This window comes from Siniperca chuatsi, linkage group LG15 (assembly GCF_020085105.1).
Source record: "Siniperca chuatsi isolate FFG_IHB_CAS linkage group LG15, ASM2008510v1, whole genome shotgun sequence".
Classification (NCBI taxonomy): domain Eukaryota; kingdom Metazoa; phylum Chordata; class Actinopteri; order Centrarchiformes; family Sinipercidae; genus Siniperca; species Siniperca chuatsi.
This window is the reverse complement of record NC_058056.1, coordinates 27222300-27241586: the sequence shown is the minus strand read 5'-3', so window position 1 is coordinate 27241586 and position 19287 is coordinate 27222300. Positions and strand designations below refer to the sequence as shown.

At 40.2% G+C, this 19287-nt stretch overlaps 1 protein-coding gene across 8 annotated transcripts in view; it reads right to left on the bottom strand.

Moving 5' to 3' along the window:
- The window catches only part of akap6 (A kinase (PRKA) anchor protein 6), a 225277-nt gene that overhangs the window by 121472 nt on the left and 84518 nt on the right, over window positions 1-19287 (bottom strand). For all 8 annotated transcript variants that reach the window (XR_006374663.1, XM_044167634.1, XM_044167639.1 and 5 more), the window contains 2 exons: window positions 13110-13206; window positions 11016-11218 (listed from right to left, as the gene is read on the bottom strand). Coding sequence is in view for 7 of the 8 variants with exons in the window: in XM_044167634.1 (XP_044023569.1) it covers window positions 11016-11218; window positions 13110-13206 (300 nt within the window). In the remaining variant the exon portion in view is untranslated. The remainder of the gene's footprint in view (window positions 1-11015; window positions 11219-13109; window positions 13207-19287) is intronic.

Genomic DNA, 19287 nt, shown 5'->3' with positions numbered 1-19287 from the left:
GGAATATCAGAGTTCAATATGTTAAATATCTTGAAACTTTATTCATATATTCCTGATCCTGCAAACTTTCATCTTTTGATTTATTTTAAAAGATGTAACCTACAGTGTTGGTGTGGAACTTACTGCTGCTGTGCAACATAAAAACCCTCCAGCTGCAAACACTGAGTTTTAACACTTTCAAATGACCTGGAAATGCAGCTTTGCAGATCTTAAACCAGGGATTAACACCAACACTGAGATTTTTTTTAAACACAAATTATCTTGATAAAGTGTCACTGCATGGTTAAACTAACTCCCCAAACTTCACAACTTTAATCTTAATTTATGTAAAGTGCTGTGTGGTGGAGCTCCGGGAGCGGGACGAGTCGTCTGATTGGCTCTATCAGGTATCAGGCAGGAGTCCAACACTCGGTAATTTGATTTAAAAAGCTCGTAATAACCTGAGGTCAATATTTAAATCACTCAGAGGGGGAGAAGAGCTGCTCTGCATGTTCAGGATGCTTCAATCTCCACACTCAGAGTCAACCGGCCCGGATCTCTATCACATTCACGTCTCTATTCCTCCTCTACTCCCTGCACTCGTCTTTTCTTTTCTTACGTCCCTCCTCATCATTCTTAATTTCTCCTGTGCTCGCTCCTTTCCTCCTCTTTTTCCCTAAAAAACATTCTCAACTGTACAAAGTATTCAGTGTTTCCTCTCTGTTCTTTGTTCAGCCTCTAAAGTATTTAAACCTTCACGTGACACTAAAACTGTCCACTGAAACTTATCTTTTATGAAAATGTGTGTCCATCATGTGTATGTATGAGAAATTGAATTGTAGACAACATAGTGTAACCTTGACCCAACTGAAGCTAAAAGGAAGAACTGGTGTGAAAAGTCTCCTGGAGAGACTGGAGACTTAGCTGCCAAACAAAGAATCGATTGACAGAAAATGAATCTTCAACAGGTTTGATAATTGATATATAAGCCAAAATGGCGAACGTACTCTGGTTCCAGCTTCTCCGATTAGCTGCTTTTCTCTGTTTTATGTGACTGTGAACTGAATATCTTTGGGTTGTGGACTGGTGGCTGGAAGAAACAAGACATTTGAAAACGTCACACTGGAATCTCAGAACTTGTGATGGACTTTTTTCTGACACTTTAGCGACTGAATGATTAATTAATAAAAATGTTTGACAGATGGATTTATAATTAAAGGAATCATAGGTTGCATGCAGCCCTTAAAAAATCCATAAAACAAATAATGAAATTTAGACATTTCACAAATAATAAATTAAAATTTTGTCATGTCTTGAATAAAAAAGAGGAAGGGGAGGGAATTTAAACCCTGTCTCCTAGAAATTACATTTATATATTACTAATTTGCAACATCAAAGACATTTTGAAAAGAAACATAATGCCTCCTACTTTATGTTTTTTAATCAACATAATAAGGAAACATTTTTATTTAACATATTTACCACGTTGCAAAATCTTAACACATAACTATTCACTGACAAGGTATTTCATTTGATTTCCTACAATATCCATTCGCAGCAACTAAAGCATGACTAAAGATTTTTATGGTTATGTTGAGACAACTCACAGCACTTGGTTAAGGTTAGAGAAAGATGGACCCAACATATTTACTAACATTAAACTAAATCTACAACCTTTCACTAACCGCATCCTGAACGACTAAACCTAACCACGTCCTGCTCTTTGTATGCCACCATCCACGCGGTGCAGCAGTGTAGTACTTACTTCGCTTGAAAACATGTTGCCACTGAACATATTGCGGGCAGCAATTACGTTTCCCTTAAAAAAAAGTATTAGATTAGAAGAATATAAACGGACAGGGTTGGAAATGTTGGCTGTTGGAGCGTCTCTGAATGGGTCATCACTGAAAAGTCCTCTTTTTTCTCGTTTCTCCTCCTCCCCTGTCCCACAGTCTGGGAGGCGAAAGGCAGACTCCCAGCAGTTCTCCATCTTTTCCCCTCCATTCTCTCCCTCTTTCTTTTACCTTGATTCCTCCTCTCTTCACCTATCCCCACCTTGCTCCATTCTTCCCTCCCTACCTCCTCCCCCCCTCTCCTACCTCCCTCTCTCCTGTCCCCCCTCCTACCTCCCTCTCTCCTTCTCTGTGTGGTCTGTAGGGTGAAATAGAGGCCTGAGGCCAACAAGCTGTCTCCACCAACTACACTGATAAGACACACACACACACACACACAGTCAGAGTCACCATACAAGTGCCGACAGTCACAATCACAAATGTACAAGTGCCTCATCTACACACACACACACACACACACACACACACACACACACACACACACACACACACACACACACACACACACACACACACAGTAAACGTTATTTAACTCAGCTCAGACTGTGTGAAGTGCCACCTGGGAGGTCATTTCTTACCTGAAAATGTCTCTCTCTCTCTCTCTCTCTCTCTCTCTCTAACAGACACACAAAAACAATGTGCGTGTGTTCAAAATGTATCCAGAAACACACAGAAAAACACTATGTGTTCTTTGTGTGTCAGAAATGTTGGTGTATGCGTGTTTAAGATGTGTGTGTGTGTGCGCACGCGCGCTCAGGGCTGTTTGGTTCAGCTCTCTAACAGGATTTGGGTCCCCCGTGTCCAAAGGAACATGGTCTAATCTCGACCCATCACCTCTCCTCTTCCACCTCACCCTGCATGACACGCCCCAACCCCACCACTCCCCTCCCTCCCCAGGGGAAATTGGTATGTTCCATATATATATAAAATATTCAGTGAGCTTGCTTGATAGTGTACAGTATGTGCTAACTTAGGAGGGGAGTTTGCTATTCTGATGCAGGAAATCAAACACACCTGAAGTAGATAAAGATATAAGAAAATATATTAAAATTAAGGGAAGATGAAAATGTTATTTAAAACATTTAAATAATTATGTTATTGTTATTATGTGGATTTTCTTCTCATCCTCTTTCAGGGTCAGATTTATGTTTTAAGCCTCCCTCAGTGTCTCTTCTCTAGTCTGCTTTAAGAAATGTTTTATTATATTATTTATTTATTATTTTATCTTTTGTTGGGTCTTTGACAAGAAACGTGGGTAGACAAAAACGGTTTTGTCATGTAACAAAAGTCTGTATTATATTATTATTTTAAGTCCCTATATATAATGTCTTAGACCACTGGACCAATGTTTGTCACTTTTGAGTGTTTTCTTTTATTATTTTTAGGATTTGTTAATAAATAAAACAGTTAACACAACTGGTGCACTTTGTGAGTAGTCCTGCAGAGCTATTTTAGGAGCAATCTCTACTTCTTCAGTCTGTAGTTTTATTCTTACTGTGTGCTACGTGATTTTTGAAACTAATTTCCTTCAATACTTCAAAACAAAGATTTCCTAACTAACCTTGTCATGTAATAACTAAACAAATATGGAATAAGCTGTCTTAGAAATACTCCAAATCCAAGTGCCCCCTCCCCAAGTAATTAAATAAATAAAAATATTAAAGTTTCTAAAATGTTTCAATTACTACGATTTTATCTGTAATTTCCCTACACAAAGGTCTAAATGTTGTTTCAAAGTCTTCTCCACACTGCCAGGAATACAATTATGGTGGGGAAATACTCAATACTTTGTGTTGTTTTTGTTATTTTTTATTTACTGATATTTCTATTTTTTAAATTTAGAAAGTAATCTCCCCTCAGGTTGCTAAATACAGAGGAGCTGACCTCAGTGTAGTAGTGTGGCAGTGGTGAGGTTATTAAAAAATAACGGCGAACACCTGTAACTCCAGAGAAAGATTCAGATTCAGGAGCTGTCACTGAACACATCCATTCACCGTTTCAGTGTGTGTGTGTGTGTGTGTGTGTGTGTGTGTGTGTGTGTGTGTGTGTGTGTGTGTGTGTGTGTGTGTATTACCAGACTTGGTCCAATACCCTGTAATGTGACAGACAAATCCCACTAAGCTGTTAAATATTACACTGCTTTCACACTCGTATTAAACACCTTTCTATCTCTCTTGCTCGCTCTCTTTCTGTGTTCACTCAGCCCGTCAAAACACACACACACACACACACAAACACACACAACCTTTACCTTCATCTTCAATATGCAAAAAAAGCTACAGATGCCACTTGAAAATCTTCACACAAGCACAACAAATCTCTCAAATGCAGCGACACACTGTAGAAGTCACATAACACAAAATTCTCATACAACACACACACATAAACCCTTTCAGTGTGTCTGAACACACCCCAGAGGTGTGTGTGTGTGTGTGTGTGTGTGTGTGTGTGTGTGTGTGTGTGTGTGTCCTAATCCCCGGTGCTGGCCATCTTGTCAGAGCGTTATATTTGCTGGTATCAGTGTATCTTCTCCTCGCCACCTAATCCCACCACCCTGCCTCTGATATTTCCTGACATTTACATGAATCGCCCCTCTCCAGAAGGGCGGACAGATGGAGAGAAAGTGGGAGGAGGGAGGGATAGGGGGAGAGCTGGAAAATGGAGAGAGAGATGGAGGAGGAATGAAGAGATGGGGGAGAGAGGTATGAGTGAAAGTAATAAAAGATGTTGGAGGGATAGAAGGAGGGATGATGACAGACAACTAGGTGGAGGAAGAACAAGGAGAAAGAGGGAGGAAGGAAAGAATGGAAAGATAATCAGTTAGGAAGGGAAGAATGGATGGATGAAGGAAGTCATAATGAAGGGAAAGATGGGAGAAAAGAAAGGAGAAGGTAAAAAGAGGGAACAGGTAGGAAAGAGGGTGTAGCGATGGATGGATGGGTGACAGGTAAGAGTGTGAGGGAGGTATGATGCAAGTAACATGAAGAAATGGAAGGGGGGAAGGGATATGGAGGTAAAGACAAAGAGAGGAGAGGACAGATGGAGGAATAACCGGAAGGAAAGCAGGGAAAAGGATGGATGGATAGATGGATGGAGAGATGGATGAATGGATGGATGGATGGATGGATCTATAGATAGAATGAGGAACTTAAGGATGAGAGGTGGGAAGGGAGGAAAGAAGTGATGGATAGATGAGTGTAGAGAGAGGAGGAGGAAGAGAGGGATGATGGAAAGACAGGGTGAACAAGTGAAAGATGAAGGGAGAGAGGGAAGGACGGATGGATACGTCTTTCTGTCACTCCATCTGTTACTAACTTTCTTTCTCTTTTTCATTTTATAATTTAAAAATGAGAGGAGGAAGAAAGTCAAAAGGAGGAGGGATAAAAAAAAATTAAATGAAAGACAGAAAAGTCAGACACCTTGTCAGCGACATATGTTAACACCATTAACAACAAGCTCTTATGATCACCAAGAGACACACACACACACACACACACACACACACACACACACACACACACACAGTATTACTCATTGGAGACTCGTTAAGGCCCAGCCTAAATTAATGACCTCACACCACACCTGTTGTTGCTACAGCGACCATATCAGCAATTAATTAATAGAGGGGAAGAGATAAAAGATGCTCTAACAAAATTTCAAGTTGACAGAACAACCTCAACATAAGGTCCACTTACTAGCTTTTTCCAGGGCTTTTAATTGTAATTCCATTTGCTGAAGAAGACAGTGAGATGCAGATGAAAGCTCCAAAAAAAGGTACTGAAAGTGCTACGGATGAAGTCATAGCAGCCACCGAGCTTGCATGTCCACACATCCATCTCCATGACAATTGAGCAAACGCCATCTGCTAATGAAGACCATGTGATACTGTTGAAAGCTCCATAAAAAGCTAAGTGGACCATAAAAGGGATAGTTTTGTCAAAGTACTATTTTCAAAAGAATGACCTCTTGCTTAAAATTGAAGCTATTTGAGAGACAAAATGATAATTCAGACATTTACACTGATTTCTCTGTCAGTCTGGTCCAGTGATTATTTAAACTAATAACTACAAACAGGATTTGCACCAAAACCGTCTCTGTGTCTCCAACAAAAAGGCGAGCTTTGTCGAGATGGCAGACGGATGTTTACACCTGAAGTGAACAATCTTAAACAGCTGAAAACACCTGTGCTTTACTGAGTTGCACATAATGATGAGAAGTGAAGTAAATCCATCCGAGATGAAGTAGAAGTACATCAGCCATGTTTGTGAAAACGGCCAGTTGGTGCAAAATGGGAACGCAGTTTTGTGAAGCGTTGACACCATTATTATCATGTTAAAATGCTGTGAGACTAAATATGGATCATATAACAATATAATTTAATATAATATAACATAAGATTGCTGTGACTCACTTTATCATTTGGTAAACTTGTATACTGTATATTTAACAGTTTATCTTTTAATACATTTGTCTTTCAAGCTGTTGACTTCTAAATGTATTTCTGTATCTAAAGTATTTCATCATTCTTGATTTCTGTGGTTGTAAAGTTAAGTAATATTATCAGTGCTATCATCATTAACCAGTGCTGATATTGTATTTAGATAAATGTGTCCAAACATGTAATATTCAGTAGTAGAGACACCAGCAGCCCGCAGAGCCGCAGTCACATTCAGTAAATTGCATGCTAACTATCTTAGAGCTGGGTGTGAAATATGTCATTTGCCTCTGCTCTTAATTGCACTAAAAATGAAGATTAAGAGGATGAATTATTGATACAAGTTGGTATTTAATCTTTTGTAATGAATAGTGGATCCGCTGGTTATAAATATTGTACGAGGCTTCATAATATGATAAATTTATTCCAATTTGCCCTTTATTTTGCCCTTTAGTCAAGGTTACGTTCATTTAATCGCACACACACACACACACACACATATGTGTAGATGCTAATAGATACTCACAAGCCTGCACTGAAAACACACACACACACACACACACACACACACACACACACTGAACTGCAGTGTGTTTACCTACCCTCTGCCCTTGGTCATTCTTGTATCATCTTTTTTTTACTGAGGTCCATAAACACACATACACATAAACATGATGCCCTTGATTGACCTTGCAGTCCGTCCGTCCCCCCCACACACACACACACACACTCCACCACTCCCCACCTTGGTGTCTGTGGCGGTAATTAGGCCATGCATCTGATTGTCATTAAAGAGCACTAGCAGATAATGAACACACAGTAAAGCCACATTCAGGGATTTTTACTGCACAAATTATTGCTTATTTCCTCCACAGCACCATCAAGCTGTCTGATGGCTCTAAATGGCGCCTCATAGTGAAATAGATTAAGTTTCCTTGTGGTTGAAAAGACTGTAATCTTACTAAATGGTCACAGGTACAACACCAAAACCAGTGAGCAGGATACTGAAGCCCTACATGCTCACTTTGCCATAATTCCTGACCATAGCTGCAGCTTAATGCTAAAAATAAAACTGTCACATCTTATTATGAGGTGCATTAGGTTGTTAATTGACTTGTAAATATGCAAAAAAACCAAACAAATATGGTTGACAGAACAATGAAAGAAACACAAACAAAAGAACCATCATGGAAAGAAGTCATAGAAGTCCAAACACTGTAAATCTGCGATGGCCTTATTTTCAAAATTAACTAAACTAAAATGTTTAAAACGATGTGACGTTAAGGAGCAAAATTAATGTGTGCAAGATACGTGCTGAGACCTGAACATATTTGACAGATTTCATAGTTGCAAGTAAAATATCTGCTGACCATGTCAACTTGACCTGGACTCGTCTTAAACAACTTGAGTCCTGCCTTGGACTTGTCTCAAATACATTGAGACTTGATTTGAGATTTCCCCAAAAAGACTTAAAGAATTATATCTGGTTATCACGGAACACATCGGCGGCCATTTTGGTTGTCAACTTGATTCTATTACTTGAGACTCAACTTTAACTTGCTTTAAACAACTTGAGTCCTGACTTGAGCTTGTCTTAAATAACTTGAATCCTGACTTGGATTTGTCTCGAACGACTTGAGTCCTGACTTGGACTTGTCTTAAATAACTTGAGTCCTGACTTGGACTTGTCTTAAATAACTTGAATCCTGACTTGGATTTGTCTCGAACGACTTGAGTCCTGACTTGGACTTGTCTTAAATAACTTGAGTCCTGACTTGGACTTGTCTTAAATAACTTGAATCCTGACTTGGATTTGTCTCGAACGACTTGAGTCCTGACTTGGACTTGTCTTAAATAACTTGAGTCCTGACTTGGACTTGTCTTAAATAACTTGAATCCTGACTTGGATTTGTCTCGAACGACTTGAGTCCTGACTTGGACTTGTCTTAAATAACTTGAGTCCTGACTTGGACTTGTCTTAAATAACTTGAATCGTGACTTGGATTTGTCTCGAATGACTTGAGTCCTGACTTGGACTTGTCTTAAATAACTTGAGTCCTGACTTGGACTTGTCTTAAATAACTTGAGTCCTGACTTGGACTTGTCTTAAATAACTTGAATCCTGACTTGGATTTGTCTCGAACGACTTGAGTCCTGACTTGGACTTGTCTTAAATAACTTGAGTCCTGACTTGGACTTGTCTTAAATAACTTGAATCCTGACTTGGACTTGTCTCGAACGACTTGAGTCCTGACTTGGACTTGTCTTAAATAACTTGAGTCCTGACTTGGACTTGTCTTAAATAACTTGAATCCTGACTTGGATTTGTCTCGAACAACTTGAGTCCTGACTTGGACTTGTCTTAAATAACTTGAGTCCTGACTTGGACTTGTCTTAAATAACTTGAATCCTGACTTGGACTTGTCTCGAACGACTTGAGTCCTGACTTGGACTTCTCTTAAATAGCTTAAGTTCTGATTTGGACTTGTTAAAAATGACTTCAGACTTGAACTTTTCTCTCATAACTTTAGACTTGACTTTGATTTGTTTTGGATGACTTTAGTCCTGACTTGTCTCTTGATTTGGACTTGTCTCAAATGAATTGAGACTTGAGACTCGAATGCAACAGAAGACAGCTCTGGTTACCTGCGAAAACACTGGGAGCTATTTTGGCTGTCAGCTCCCACAGAAGGAGGAACTTCACTGTTAGTTTAGGTTCATTGTTCAGCTGCCCAGAACAGACATGAACTGAATAATATAAAATATCACAGAAGTATGTGCAGCGAGCGGAAATAATGCAGCAGGTTCACACCTCAGTTTCTTGCTCGGAGGTTTTACGGATCAAAGCTTTAAGTGCAGAGGGAGATTCACACAGATAATGAATGGACTGTTAATGTGCTGCGGCCAAGCAGCTAATGGACACACACACACACACACACATATATATATGAAAAAACACAGACAACACACAAATACAAAAATACACATTCACTATAAGGTGTGCACAAACACACACACACACACACACACACACACATACAGAGGTGGTAGCTGGCTAATGGCTTTCACTGTTGACTGATCACAGTGATCAGGCTGCTGCAGCTCTAATTGCAACTAAACAATCTGAAAAGAACCAGAGTCAGGTCTGCTAGAGGAGGAGCAGAGGAAGAAGAGAGAACAACCAGAGAGGAGAGGAAGGGGATGACAAACAGTAGAAAACAGGAATAGAGAAGAGAAAACAAAATTAAATTGATGAAATGAGACAGGAAAGGAAAATAAGCAGGGAAAGGAAGGAGTCAAACAAGTGAGGATAGATGCAAGGAAGAAAGGGGTTGACAAGGAACTAAATGGATGAAGGAATAAAGGGAAGCCATAATGACAAGAAGGATGACAAGAAAATGTGAAGAAAAGAATGAAGGTGGAAGTACAGGAGGAAAGTAAGGATCAAGGAAACGAAAGCGCAAACTAATAACCAAGGAAATACGTGAAGGATGGAAGAAAGGAAAGGAGAGACCAAAGTTAAAACAAGACGTAGAGAAGGGAGGTAATGGGGACAGCAAAGAAATGATCAGACCCAGAACCAAAATCAGGCCAGGTCCAAATCATAGTCTAATCTGATCCGGGTAGGGTCCTGTTCTATCGCTGCGGGTCTAGGGTATATGTCAAATATCTGAGTTTTTGATGCAAGATGAAGGCTGTGAACTGTAAAGTGCAGAAAAAAAATGGGTCTAAATCAGGTCGACTAGGACGGGGTCTGGCTGTCCTTCCTTTCAGATCTGGTATCTACGTATTTCGATAATTTATGCATTTGGGATTCAGGAAGGTTTTCCACTGGGCCGTTTTGGATCAGGTCCAAAATTCTGGATCCTTGAGGACCTCTAACTCAAGTACTGAAGGAGAAGATATGGATTATCTCAAGGTGTCACTGGCATTTTTAAATCTTTGCTGTTTCTTGTACCTTTTTGTTGTTTTGTTTGTTTTTTGTGTACTTGGCACCCTGCAGTTTAGCTCAGGTTGGGGATCTCAAACATCGTTATATGTTTGACTGAACGTTATCTGGGTGGGAAGGAAATGAAGTATTTAACTTTCTTTCAATAAAATATATAGCAAAAAAATTAAATTAAAAATATAGGAGATGACTGTAAAAATCCGAAGAAGCAAGGGATGGTTGTATTCAATTAAAAAAGTATAGAGTAATATATAATGAAGGAAGGAAGGAAGAGAATTAACAAATGAACAGAGCAATAAAGGATATGGTGCAGAAGAAGAATGTCGAAGAGGAGAGAAATGTTTTCAAATCTGTTTTTTTCTCAGTGTGAGACACAAGGCCACAGATGACTCATGGAAAATTTCTAAACACACACACACACACACACACACACACACACAGCAGTGACAAGATGTGAATGACAGGACAATGAGAGAGAGACACAGAAAGAGAGATTACATCTAATTAACCAAGGCCAGCCAATTAACCAGCAGCCAATTAGAACTGAGAAACCAATCAGGATGTTAATTGGCAGCCAATACAAACGTTACAAAGAAATTTACAAAGGATCATGGGTAAGTGTGTGACTGTGAGCTTGTGTGTGTGTGTGTGTGTGTGTGACAGAAAGAGAGAGGGATAACAGGGATCAACCAGAGAGGAAATGGAAGGATATAAACCGAAGAGTAAAAAACAAACAGATGAACAGAATCACAGAGATTCAAAGCTAAACAGAAAATAAAAACCACTGCCAGTTTTCTACCTTGAGGCCGTGCGCTGGGCACGGAGCCTGCCGATTGGCCGACGCATCTCCCGAGGCTGTGAAGGGCTCGTGTGATTGGCTGGTGTAGAGGAGGTGGGCCTGGATGCAGCGGAGGGCGCGGAGCATCCAGCCATGTTGGCGCCGGATTTGCCGCTGGAGCTGATCCCATTGGCTGGAAACCATATGGAGGATATCCTTCAGACCTGGAGGGCGAGAGACATAGGGATAAACCAGAAAGAAAGGAACAGAGTGGCGAGAGAGAGAGAGAGAGAGAGAGAGAGAGAGATATTGAGAGAGACTGAAAAAGAGAGAAACACTGGCGCCAATCCAGTTGTCAAACTAATTTCAGACGAGCTTGTCACAATGTCACAAAAGAAATAAAAACGGTGCCAGAAGAAGGAAAGGTTACAAACTGGTTTTAAAGTTTGTCACCTTCTTCTTGTCATGCTTCACAAAAAATACTCCGCCATAAATCATCCCAACATTTCTTCAAACAGGGATAAACGTCTGCATGTGTTACACAAACAAAACCAGATCATACATATTCAATGTTTTTCTGTCAGCTTTAACTGACCCTACAGCTGAAGCCTATTCTACTGCTGTAATTGTTGGTCACTTGTTGTAACCATGTGTCGGTTTTCAGCTAAATCCCCGAAAGGTATAATATAGATGTCAACTGTGCTTCTACAGACTGATCCAGGTTGTAGGGGGAAGTAAATAAGCCCCCGTTACTGCAGTGACATCTCACTTGTAAACCTGTTCGATACCAATGTAGTGCATTTAAAGCATTTCAGGTTTTAACTGCTTTGCCATGAAACAAGTCCAGGGGATCTGCTGCATGTTGAAATATAGTCATCAAAAGTTCATTGAAACAAAAGTTGCATGTAATCTAGACAACTAAGAATCTGTAACTTTTCAACCAAACGTTTTAATAGATGCAAAGATGTTTGGTGATCACCTAAACCAACTGACTGGGCTTTGCTGTTAACTGCTTTTGCAACAATACACTTTTCGGAAATCACAATTCTTCATAAAATCCTCATGTGCTATCTAAAACAACTGTTTTTGCATCATTACGTTTCCTGGCTGCAAAAAAGACAATCTTTTACAGTTTTACGTCTCCATTTGTGTTATTGTATTTCATCTGATTATGGATCGAAATCATGGATTGAAAGTTTGTTGTTTTATTATCATAAGCTAACAAATTCTGAGGAGTGATGCTGGACAGGGTTTAATTACTTTCACATCCATCCTGTGAAGGTCAGACAGGTAGGTCGGACAGAAGTTATACATTAATGTTTCTTTCCTCCCAAAGCCGATGTCATAATCAATTTCAGGCTAAACATCCACGCTCCACATAGGCTGCCTTCATCCGGGACTGTGGATGCATCAGTGTGTTGATCAAATGCCTAAATACGACCCACGTATGTTTACGTTTGACTGACAAGGACCTCTAGTGGCCAAGTGAATTATGGCTCTTGTCTGTCAGAAGCAAAGATGGAATTAGCGTGATGTTGTTGCAGAGCCACGAAACTTAGGAAGATGGAGGTTTCAGAGTAACACGGGACACCACTGTTCTTTTCCCGTTTTCTACCAACAGTCAGGGTTGGTTTCTTTACCATGACCACGTTCGTTCCGAACTCAGCCAAGTGGTTATTCTTGTAACGCTGACAAAAAAGGTTCCCTAACCTTAACAAAGTAGTTTTAAACTATGATCTCTGTTTCTTTTCCCTATCTCTCTCTCTTTCTTTCTGGCTGCAAAGATTTGGAAAAATATAAAATCATACTGAATGTTTCTTTCCCTGCCAGTTTCAGCCCGCTGGCTTTTCTTTCTGCTTTTCTATCTCTGCCTCTCCATCTCATTCTTTGTCTTTATCTCTCTCTCAGTCTCTCTTTCAGCTACATTCATATGAGTTCTCCTCTCTGAAGGTCACTCTGTTAATCCAAATATTAATAATGAATGGAGCAGAGTTGGGGCTCTGTTATGGCCACCTGTGTGTGTTTGAGTGTGTATCCACCCATTGTGTGAGTGTGTAGGAGGGGTGAAAGAATATGAATGTGTGTGTGTGTGTGTGTGTGTGTGTGTGAATATACCTGATTGGTGGGAGGTGATGATAGAGAGCAGTGCTCTGCCTTCCTCCATTACACTCTCCTTCAGAGCGCTGTGACTGTCCACGTTTAGTTTGAAACTCTGAAACACACAAAGATCGTCATCAGCATCCAGATATTTTTCTATTGACTTAAAGGTCCAGTGTGGAGGATTTAGTGGCATCTTGTGGTGAAATTGCAGTTTGCAACCATTTGAACACCGCTCGCCTCACCCTCCCCTTCCAAGCATGTAGGAGAAACTACGGTGGCCACAAAACTCGCAAACAGCCCTATCAAAAGCCAGTGATTGGTTTGTCCGTTCTGGGCTACTGTAGAAACATAACGGTGCAACATGGCGGCCTCTGTGGAAGGGGACCCGCTCCCTCTGTAGATAAAAACAGCTTATTCTAAGGTAATGAAAACACAAGGATTCTTATTTTCAGGAGATTATACACTAACGAAAACATACTTATAAATATTATATTCCATTTCTGCCAACAGCTCCTCCTAAATGTTACACACCGGACCTTTAAAGAATAAGTCCTGCTTATTTCAAAGAGGTCCGATAGGTCAGGAAACAAGAGCAGTCAGACGATCAGATCAGGATAGACAAACTTATTAGGAAGAGAAACTGAAGGGGAACGGTAAAATTATTACCTTTGTAAACATCCATCACAGTGCAGAGACTGACATCCTGCTTCAACTTGACCTACTGTATTTACTGTAGTTGTGCAGACAGTTTTCTTGTGCAGTGAGGGATTATATAAGATTTCAGGTGCACTCACTTTCAGTTTGACCTCCAAATGAAGTGGACCTGTCTGATCAACGACTGCTGTCGAACTTTGTTGTAACCATGTTACTTTGTTTCCAGATCTCAGCTATTAACATGGTGACTACAATGTTATTATTACTGACAGAAATGATGGACAAAACTAAGAAAAAAACATGCTACTTGCAGAAAAATTAAATGATATTTTAAGAAGATTACGAAGGGCTGTGACTAACAGAATACTGAACTTGATTGGTTGTGAAAATAGTTGTTTCTCTCCACTTAGATCTCTCTATGGAGAAGAGAGGAGGAAGGAGGAATAACAAAAAAACATAATTGTGGTAAAGTAAACAGGAAGGAGGTAAAGAGAAGTGGAAAAGAAAAAATAGATAGACGGACATATAAATGAATGATAAATGGATGGATGGATGGGATGGATGGATGGAGGCACAGAGCAGCCTGAGGCAGTGATGGAAAACACTCCAGTCAGATCTATGAACAACATTACAGCCTTTTCTGATCCGTGTGTGTGTGTGTGTGTGTGTGTCTGTGTGTGTCTGTGTGTGTCTGTGTGTGTCTCTGTGTGTGTAAGCCTCAAGGTGCTCAGTCCTCAAGACTTAACCACTTCTGACATCCTGCTGTGCTGCTATGGGAAATGCTGCACACACATAGTCTCAAGACTCTGCTGTGTGTGTGTGTTTGTGTGTGTGTGTGTGAGCATACATTACTCATGTTGTGGGGACATAAATCTGTTTACATAGTCACATTGTGGGGACTCGCCTTTCTTTTGGGGACAAAACACAAGTCCCCATAACGTAAATCATTACATTTTAGGGTGAAGACTTGGTTTAAGGTTTCGCTTAAAGTTAGGTTAGAAGAGAGGCAGTGAGGGTTAGGGTTAGTCAAAGTAATGTCCTCTGAAGTGATGGAAACACGACTGTGCGTGTGCATGTGTGTATCAGTGATGTATTCTGATAGAGAGAGAGAGATCAATGCATTAAAAGGTGCTGCTGCAATTCTGTATTTGTATTAACGTCTTAAGTTGAAGACAAGTCGCCAAAATAGGACACAATTAGGACAAAAGACAAGAGGTGAGGGAGATCTCAACTATCTGTCCCCTAAAAATGTTTTCATTTTCTATTTTTCAACCTAAACTTAACCCATATAAACTACAAACTGATATATTTTGTATGTTGAAAACCTACTTGGCAATAAAACTGATTCTTATTCTGGTTCTATGCCAGAACAAAGCAAAAAAGACATGTTGGTGATTTTGTTGTTATCTGACAAAAGAAGAAACTACAAAACAGAAAGTGGATTTATTAGAGGGACAATATGATTTGTACCAGACACTCTAAAATTCTTAAAAGTAATAAACCCATCACCCCGCTGAGCTCTTCTGAGTCTCATGTTATTTTCATGTTTTTTAGAAAAGCATTGCTCCACACAGCAGCCATTGTGCAGCCCTGCTTCAACTCTGTGTACTCTGCCCGAGACAGTCCTCCGTCTGCAGTGAGGGATAGACGGGCGACAGCATCAGTCAACACACGACAAGGTCAGACCTCCACACCACCAATATTTATGGAGCAGGATACGCACAGTGGAGACGGATGGGACGAGGGGTTTCAATCCCTAACACACACACAAAAACACACACACTGAGGGTCCACAGCCAGCGGGAGGGAGCTCAAAGTTTAGGACAAAAACTAGATCTTCTCTATCAGCAGATGGTGTACAAGAGCTGCAACTAATGATTCCATTCATGATAGTTTCATCTATTGATTATTTTTTCAGTTAATTTATCAATTCATCTTTGAAAGGTCCAAGGTGTTGTCTTCAAATGTCTTTATTTGTGCGACCAACGGTCCAAACCCAAAGGTAGAGAAAAGCAGCAAATCTAATCCGTTGTCAAAATTGTTGTGTATTCATTTTCTCTCAATCAGCTAATCAATCACCCGAGTAATTGTTTCAGCATTACACTTTGCATTTTGTTGTACAAAGTTCGACTCACACAGGTGTAGTTTCCCACAGGCGGTGCCTCAATAACTTCACTGTCTGTTCCAGACATCTTTCAAATTCACACGTCAGGTGTAACGTTCTCGTACAGCTGTAAATGTCCGGTCAGAAAGTCGTGTGATCATGCTTTATATTAGCAAACAGCTGAGATAAAAACCTACATACAGTAGCAGTGGTCAAAAATGAATTATCGTAATGTGTTTGTCATGATGGGACTGTAATGATCACTGTGATTCTCATTTTGTCCAATCACAGTTGGAGGCTGGAAGTTTCGCACGAGTGCGACTGTAGTCTTTTACATTTCTGTGAGAAACACGCCATGTTTTGAGTGACGCTTTAAAACAATGACATTACTTAACCTCCTCAAAAGTAACTTAACAGCACTTAAAACCACTGTGTCAATTTTAAAACTTCTAACTCTTGACTGCAGAAAGCAATTCTTCACACGTGACTATTTCTTTATTCTTACTGCATATTCATGAGACAGTTTCATCATTATGACGGTTTTTAGTTTTGGCCTATTTCATTTACAAAAGCCTACACCAGTGCTCTGGCTAAAAGTTCTTGATATGATGCTTTTAGCGATGTGGCCAGTTTAGGTTAAATTAAAGTAACTGTTTTAAGAATCTTAAAAACTCTGCAACAATGTTTTTTTGTTTTTCTGATCAGCCTTAGTGCCTGCAGCAGATTATGTTGCACCATAAGAGAAGATACAGGATTTCCAGCCATTAATGGCAGGTGCAGATGGTGCACCTTGGTAGCCGAGTGGTTAGAGCGCATGCCACATAACTGCAACATAGCTAATGATTTCTGTTTAAAATCAGGTTCACAAAGAGAAGGAAATAAAATGTTTCCTATGCTGTGCTCAGCAGGAAACTGAACCATCAACCCTGGCAGTGTTAGTGCCTTGCTTTACCCATTGAGCTACATCAGACCAGCTCTTCCTCTCAAGTAAAAACCCCACATCTCTTTAACCAGCTCTAACAGATGTGAGCAGATAGTGGTGACACTGTCCCTCACATATTACATTTCACAGATAAACAATAAAATATCACTTTGAAAACCATCAGCTATATCTCTTCACAACGCCCCCAAAAACACATTCATATATCAATATAATCCAAATAAAACATGACTGTCTGCATTCCGCAATCATTGCTGCCCCGCAAACGTCGTAAATTACTTCAAATCTCACGGCTGATTGAGTAATTTTACAGACTCGGCCGCCACTCTGCCCAACATAATTTCCAGATAAGCTGGTGAAAAACCTCACAGCTAATAAACATAAAGTACATTTATCAGCGCTACAGAAAACACAGCGTGACTGTCTGCGTCTGTGGGATAGGGCCGGCTGATGTTAGGAATGAATTAGGTTGTGCAGATTAGCCGGGCTATCGAAGAGCAATCGTATTTTAGCGCCTTATTCCACAAGCAATTCAGCTCCGTTTCAGCTGTTTAATATATGGAGAGCATAGAATCGATAAGAGTAGAACAGCCAGCCATCAATCACATGATGATAAGGCATGCAGAGCAGGCTTTTATGCATGTCAGACAGCAAGCAGTAATAAGAGGCTGTGTGTATGTATTTATGTGCTTGTGAGAGAGAGCGGGAGAAGAAAATAGAGACAGTCAGTGTGTGTGTGACACAGAGAAAAGACAGGAGCCAACCAGGGAAAGGACAGTGTGTGTTTCTGCATTTGCTATTGAACAGAGAAAAGCTACGGAAAAGTTATGGACTACAAAAATACCTAAAACAAAAACCACATGACATTTTCTCCAGTGAAAGACCCATTAGCTATAACAGATTTCATAGACCACCTTGTTCAAAGGATGGGCCCTAAGAAAGTGTATAGTTTATAGGAGTCCAGTCCGGTGGGTTGACGTTTCTCTTCCTCCCCAAAAAAGACGATTTTGCCTCAAAGAAAATAAAAACTACCTGCACGTTCAAGTCATTCTCGTCATCTCGTAGTCAAAAATGTGCACGTTTATTAGGAGGAAGAAGGCAAAGCTGGCAAAGCATTAATCCTTAATCCCAGTTATAAACTGGGACTAGTTAGATGAGTTTATGAGTTGTGAAATTTCACTACAACACATAATGAAAACTAGCAGCGTACCAGTTTAATAGTAAAAGTATAGTAACCCCTTGTTTTCGAAAAAAAAAAAAACATCCAGGTTGCTAACAAGCACAAGTTTGTATTTCACTTATATTATTTATATCCTGCAGGAGTTTTTTTAATCAGTCCAGTTCATGTGATGTGACCCATGATTACCCAAACTCACAAGCTCAACACGTCCTCCAAATTAAACGACATTGTCAATTCATCACTTGTAGTGTTTTCTGATCCGACACCGGTTAAGTTTGAGTTAGGTTTAGGCACACAAACAACTTGGTCAGGGTTAAAGGAAAGATCGTGGTTTGAGTTGAAAGAACTACTGGGATCCATCGTCTTTATGGTTCAAAGAAACCAACGTTGACTGTTGGTGGGAAACGGGAAACGAACAGATGTGTTCCAAGTCACATGCTTTGTTGACCCATCTGTCCTCCCTACGTCGATTCTGTGGCTCTAAAACAACGTCACACTACTTCCACCTTTGCTCCTGACAGACAACAGTCATAATTCACACAGCCACTAAAGGTCTTGCCTAAAAACAACATATGTTTACGTTCAACTGACATTTCCTGTTTTTGTAGGAGAGTCTAATTTACAGATAACTAACCATCACTAGTGTTGTACTACATATTAATCTGTTAGATGCTGAAAGTAGCAGGTTGATTTGGGGATTTATTCGGCAGCTGTGGCCGGTGGCCTAAAACGTTAAAACTCCCTGCTCTGATTAACATACACACAGTGGGCTGAGAGACGAGCTGCTTCAAAGCCTGAGTGATCAGATTACCTGTTAGCATTAGCATATTAGCCTGGAGCGCAGGGTAGGACAGCCTCAGAAGCCTACCTAATATCATTTAGCTTTAAGCATTAGCATATTAGCGAGGCGCTAAGAGGTGTGCAGCACTGATACTGAGATGACATTGAGGTTTGACATTGAGATTGTGTATTGAGCTGCACTGATCAGACACACACACACACACACACACACACACACACACAGAGCAGACTGGCTCGGGTTGATGAGACATGATCTGATCAAAGAGTCTTTGTAATAATGATGATCAAATTGTCTCCATTCAGACAGCCGAGAGAAACTACGGCTGTATTCCCCGAGGTGTGTGTGTGTGTGTGTGTGTGTGTGTGTATTTATTCACTCAGGCCCTTTCTCTCTCTCTCTCTCTCTCTCTCTCTCTCTCTCTCTCTTTATTTTCCGACAGCTTTTATATTAAGCAACAAAATGCAATTCTCTCGCTCTCTCCATTATCTCTTTCCTTTTTTCCCTCTTTCCTTC